The sequence below is a fragment of the Sinocyclocheilus rhinocerous genome, unplaced genomic scaffold (assembly GCF_001515625.1).
Source record: "Sinocyclocheilus rhinocerous isolate Xijiao unplaced genomic scaffold, SAMN03320098_v1.1 scaffold497, whole genome shotgun sequence".
NCBI classification, from domain to species: domain Eukaryota; kingdom Metazoa; phylum Chordata; class Actinopteri; order Cypriniformes; family Cyprinidae; genus Sinocyclocheilus; species Sinocyclocheilus rhinocerous.
Genome location: NW_015633189.1, coordinates 371,382 through 377,468, shown reverse-complemented (window position 1 = coordinate 377,468; position 6,087 = coordinate 371,382). Strand labels below are relative to the sequence as shown.

The window sequence follows — 6,087 nt, the reverse complement described above, 5'->3', positions numbered from 1 at the left end:
TTTTATTTGTGTTATTTATTTATTTGATTTGGGGCTTGTTTTAAAATTTCTATTTAGTTTTGTTATTTACATTTACATTATATTTCAATTTTGTCATTTAGCAGACGCTTTTATCCAAAGCGACTTACAGTGCATTCAGGCTATACATTTTTTTTTACCAGTATGTTAATCATGACCCAAACAAAGATGCTGCATACATGCAACATGAGCAGTTTTTAATCTAAATTAGATTGTATAATTTCGAAATCTGAAGCAAAAACAGAATGGTCTGACTTCAGTTTTGTGAAATTATACATAAAAAATATCTGCATGAAACAGCGGACGAGCTGAACGAGACGCAGATTTACACTCTGCCAGCAGGTGGCGCTTATATCGTTTCCTTGGTTTCCGCTGGACAACAAAGCTGTGCTGAATATATGAACTTTAATATGCATTATACAGAGGCAAGATTAAAAGAAAAAATACCATCTAAACTTTTCTAAAGACAGTAAGTTCCCCTCAGACATACATTCATATAAACTCCTACACCTAACTGAATCGCGATTTGTTTAGCATCTCAACCGATTTGAATCGTCACATATTTGAATCGATTTTCAGCCGGCTCGCGGTTAATCGTTACATCCCTATTCGTCAATGTAATTTTACACATTAATACAGGCTTTAAGCACATCTTATCCAATCAGAATACAGAGTCTGAACGATCCGTTTCATAACAAGCATTATATAACCCAATGAGTGCTTATTTAAAAGCGATGTGAGGCCAGACCCTTTGGATTCAATCCTCATTTGTCCAGTCTCACCTCTAGGTAGTACATTATATTCCATGCACATCTGCAACCGTGACAGATGCACAAATCACTCATGCGAGAGCTGTTAACACTGCATTCTCAATTAGATGAAATCCAGTCTAACTTTTGCTCAGCAACAGACATTTTGTGAATCTCATCAACTTAAGATTTGTGGCAAGTGTGTTTCTATTTGTTTTGAGCAGTATACAGAGGCCTCAGAGACATTTAGGACACTTCATCTTAAAGAAAACTGAGACTTCAGGAGACTATCTTATAGGTTTTTGCTCAAGGAAATGATTTTAGCAAATGGCTGCAATATAACAAAGAGTGAAAAATTTAAGGGGGTCTGAATACTTTCCGTACCCACTGTATATAGAATCATTGTATATTGAGTGACAGTACAATGTATGCTCTACTAACTCTCAAGGCTTTTGAAAAAGACTCAGCTTGCACGTCATTATTACATAAAACCCTTTAGCAATTGTAACTGGGTGAAAAAGGGACCCCAGAGGATGACAGTTTTCACACCAACAGACGTTGCATAAGATCTTCACAATCTGATTGATCAATCTGTAGTTTCAGATGTCACTAGCAACCAAAGGCGCAACAGTCTCACACAAGCTGTCACAAGAGCATTGAGTTGCAATTCATGAGCTGAAACCATACACGAATGTTAAATCATGCAGAACATCAAATAAAATGGTTAAAAAATGCTTTGAAATTGACACAAGTTGGCCATACAAATCGAAAAACGTAAGATGTTCACCTCTGAAGGAACCGTGGGTAGATTTGTCGGTTAGCAAAACCAGCTCGTCGCACCCGGACGTTCTCCAGGAGGCCCAGGTACTCCACTTGGTGCTTGCAGCGCTCATGCTCAAACAGTAGCGGTGACTTAACTTCATTCGGCTTTATACAACGCACGTAGTACGGCTCCTATATGAACCAACAGAGGGCGATGGTGAGTGCGCATCTATAAAGTGCGACAGTGGCCCCAAACTTTTTCAGTAACCTTCTCACTAGGAACCCCACTGATGAACACAATTATTTAAATAATTAGTTGAAATAATGCTGATGGCTTCAACAAAAGCCATTGCCATTGATTGCCAAACACAGTAGCTCTGTCTTTAAAGGCTTATAAGCTATTGTTAAAAATCAATTCTCCTATGGAGAAAATAAATGGGATTTTTCTTCTGGAACTTGACTGTTGCACTCTATTAAATAGTGTTCTGGAATACTTGACTCGACTGGTTATTCACAGCCTTCTGCATGAAAATATTTTTTATAATGACGGATAAACCATACTTACTCAACTTCCTACAGAGATTTGCTATTTCATCTCACATAAAAAAAAAAATCAACTGAAATCAATACTTAATGTCTACATGTGTATTTATTTGGTAAGTTGCCTTGTAAAAAGCACAATAATATGCATTTGTTGGTCATTATCGCAAAAACTCTTTATATTGCAATGACTGTCTGACTTATCACTTATATATTACATAAATCAGTCATGGTCTACACAAAAATGCTTCAAACACACCCACCTTGCTGGCCAAGTTCTCCACCAGAGAGATCATGGAGTTTTTGAAGAGCGTGGCAGCAGTCAGGGGTCGTTTGGTGACCTCTGTGATGCTCAGCTTGCCCTCTGGCCACATGGCTTTCAGCACAGGGTTTGAGCTGTGAATCAAGGAAGGAGAAGGACAGATATAAGTCACGGATGTTGTCTGTCATCTGGCCGGTATGCAAATAAGAACAAAGGGATATACTTTATTGTAATACTGACCTGTTGTAAAGTAACCTCTTGAAGTCCTGAAACAAGGTGTCCTTGTTCTTGTCAATAAAGCCTACAACAGAATAACTGAAACAAAACACACAACCACACGACTGAATTACACAAATATACACAGATAGTCTGCACATGGCAAATTTCAGACTTAAAGGTGAATTGTGCAATTTCTTTGCCTATATCAACACAAAAAGTATTTGAAAAATAATGATTGTTTTTAAACAGGTTTTGTTGAACACTCCCTCCATCTGCAAGTCCAACATTGGAGTTCCAGAAGTAAAAATGCCATTCTTTTTTTCAACAGGGGAATTGATTTTAAGTGATAACATTTTTAAATGCATACCTACTGTGAGGTAGGAGGTTGTTAATCAATGGAATGCTTTTATTGCATCCATCAGCCCACATTATTTCAACAAATTTTTTTTTAAATAATCATGTTTAACCTTGTTTTACCCTATTGCAAAAATGAATGGAAAAAATACTTCTGGAACCAAGGCCAATGAAAAAGTGGGCAGACATTGCTCTTCAAACTTCAAATGGCTTACTTGAATAAGATAAAGTATTTTATCATTGAACAAAATTATTCACTTCACCTTTAACACTGATCTAAATATGAGTGTTATTATAAAATACGAGCAGCATTATAACTGACACAGACAGAACTCTGGCTCCTTAACTGAGAATATATCATTTTAGATTTCCTTCCCCTACCCATTTCTCTCTTTCTCACACACACACAAAGGGGTCTGAACATCAACCAGGCATTTCAATGTGGTGTCACATCACACCTACACCCACAGAACTTTAGGAACTAACTGACAGCCTGCAATCTGGCAAACCGCTGAAGTGAGAAAATGAAACTGCATTCACATTCGAAATCAACTTGTTTTGGTAACCGGCATTTACATCATTCGGAGTGAGTAATATGCTTGCGTCATTCAAATGTTTATTTACCAAACCTTCTCAAACCCAATCTGTGCCCAAGGGAAGAACTAGATCTCTTTCCACTTAGCTAAGCCTTCTGTGGGTTACTAACAGTGATTTTTTAATTACAGCATTTAGGGCTTATGGTGCAAAACAGCAGAGAGTGCACTTACGCCACATCTCCAGCATAATGGCGGATGCGGAAGTCTCGGTCAAACTCCAGGTTTTTGTCCGTGGGGGAAAGCTGTGGAGATAGAGATGGGAAATTAGAGTTTTTTTTTAAACAGAAAGTAGACTTTTGAAATAACGCTTAGAAAGCAACTGCACATTTTTCCAGTAAACAAGCCTGCAAAAGTGCAGTAGAGTCAGAGAAAGAGCGAGGCAGCTCAAAGACTGGGAGGGAGCATCTAAGTAACTCTGCGATTATGAAAGATAGATGAGATGCACACTTCTATCCAGCATAAGACGGCGGAGCTTAAAAAGCTGTGCTGAAAGAAGTTCAGTGAAAGAATGTGAAAGAGATGGTGCCCTTTAAACTACACAATTTAGTTTTGAGTGTCATGTGTGCTTACTTTAATTATAGTTATAAAAAGGATATTTCTCACTCTAAATTTTGATTTCATGAGCTGCATTTGAAGCTGTAAAATGTACACCTGTGGCCACATGGTTTGTATTAATGTATCAAGTTGCTATGCAACCAACAGCCTACACTTACAGTTTTATTAATATTTTACCTGCTGGGAGAATTGTTAGTTCCACTTAACTTGAAACTTGATTAATAAAAGCAATATTATTAATACTATTAATAAAAGCAACTATTTACTGAACAGTAGTTGGGTACCGAAACCCGGTACCAATATGGCACCGGTACCTATGTAACCGGTATGTACTAGAACCGAATCCGAACACAGATTTCAGTGCCATGCCTGAGCGATCGATTGAAATATTGTCCTCTGGTTCTCCGAAACGGACGTAAGAAGCATCATCGCACGTGAAAAATAATTTCCCGACTGAGAAAATGCACATGAACTCAAGTCGGAAAGCTCTAAAAATACAAATCCAACAAATCTTTGGAGTAACGAGAGTGTCCATGTTGTTCATTATAACCTTTTTACTCCACAACACCAGTCAAATGCTTCCTTTTGTGATCTGATGAGGCTTCTTGTCACAGAATGAGGCAGAAAATATGTTCCATATGCTACTTTAAAAAGAATACATCGATTAGCAATAGATTATAAATTAGGGTGACCATACGTCCTCTTTTCTCCGGACATGTACTCTTTTTGGACCTACAAAAATGCGTCCGGCCGGGATTTCTTAATTGCCCAAAATGTCCGGGATTTGGCTGTTTCCTTATCTCGCTCGCGCTGAATCTCTGACCATTGCCGCCTGCTCCCGCAACATGTGTTTCGTTCCCACGATTTTCGTGTCCACTCCTTTAAACATTCTAATATTGTGTATAATTTTGGCGCATCAGGGAGCCGCTCTCAGGATGCGGTGTATTAAAATATTTTTTAATGAGTGTTTGCGCTGTTTACTTTCACTTTGAGGCCAATTTTTGGCTTCTTCTACTCAAAAGTTTAACATTAAAAAAAAAATTTTTTTTAACAATTTTACAATATTAACGATTAAAGTTTTTTAATACAGTATATATATTTCTATAGATTTTTTAATAAATACATTTTTAAATAAATTAGTTCTTAAATGAATACATTTTTAAAATAAATATATAGTTAATTCAAAGTTAATTAATACTACTATTGATACTGTTATCTATCTTCAAGTAATCTAAAATACCCATATGTTTGATAATGCATACATAAACTAGCCTTTAAATATATTTTTAAAAAACTGTAACTCAGTGGTAAAGTTTGCAACTGTGCATAAACTCGCTCGAAGGCCCTGTTATAAGACTCACTGTCATTCATAAAATACAGCAGTGACATCAAAGGCAAACAGCCTCAGCTCTCATTAAGATGCAGAATGCTGCTGATCCACTGCATGAACAGGGATGCCCGTTTCTGCAGATTAAAGCAGAATGGAACAATGAAACTCTGTATCCTTCTAGCCACAAGCCATCATATGCCCACACACCGATTAATTAAAGGATTTACTATCAGTAAGTTTTAGTGAGCTTTTGTGTCGCAGTCTCTATTGTGGTAGACACCAGCATCTCTATTCTGTGTCGGGTGCCAGTTTATGGGTCTCTGTTTGGTTTGTCTATGTGGTGACTCACTCGGCTCATTTTAACTGCAATACAGATAAAATGGCCCTCTAAGGGAATGGATGAGAAGCTACATATCTACCAGAGAGGACAAACTCTGAACACTTCACCTGAAGTGTGATCATGTGACACTGAAGGCTGGAGAAATGGCTGCTCAAAATTCAGCTTTGCCATCAAAGGAATAAATAGTATTTTAAAATAGATTAAAAACAAATTTAACTATATTACTGTTTTCCTGTATTTTTAAGCCTTGGTGAGCACAACTGAATTTTTTTTCAAAGACATTTAAAAAAATCTTACTGACCCCAAACTTTTAAACAACATGTGTACACACACACACACACTTTTTTTTTTTTTTTTTTTTT

The 6,087-nt window shown here is 37.1% G+C and overlaps 1 protein-coding gene across 1 annotated transcript in view; it reads right to left on the bottom strand.

Moving 5' to 3' along the window:
* The window catches only part of LOC107743773 (unconventional myosin-Id-like), a 71,784-nt gene that overhangs the window by 34,840 nt on the left and 30,857 nt on the right, over positions 1-6,087 (bottom strand). Inside the window, exons 12-15 of the mRNA XM_016557176.1 lie at positions 3,672-3,742; positions 2,572-2,646; positions 2,333-2,465; positions 1,555-1,721 (exon numbers count right to left, since the gene is read on the bottom strand). Of these exons, the coding sequence (XP_016412662.1) occupies positions 1,555-1,721; positions 2,333-2,465; positions 2,572-2,646; positions 3,672-3,742 (446 nt within the window). The remainder of the gene's footprint in view (positions 1-1,554; positions 1,722-2,332; positions 2,466-2,571; positions 2,647-3,671; positions 3,743-6,087) is intronic.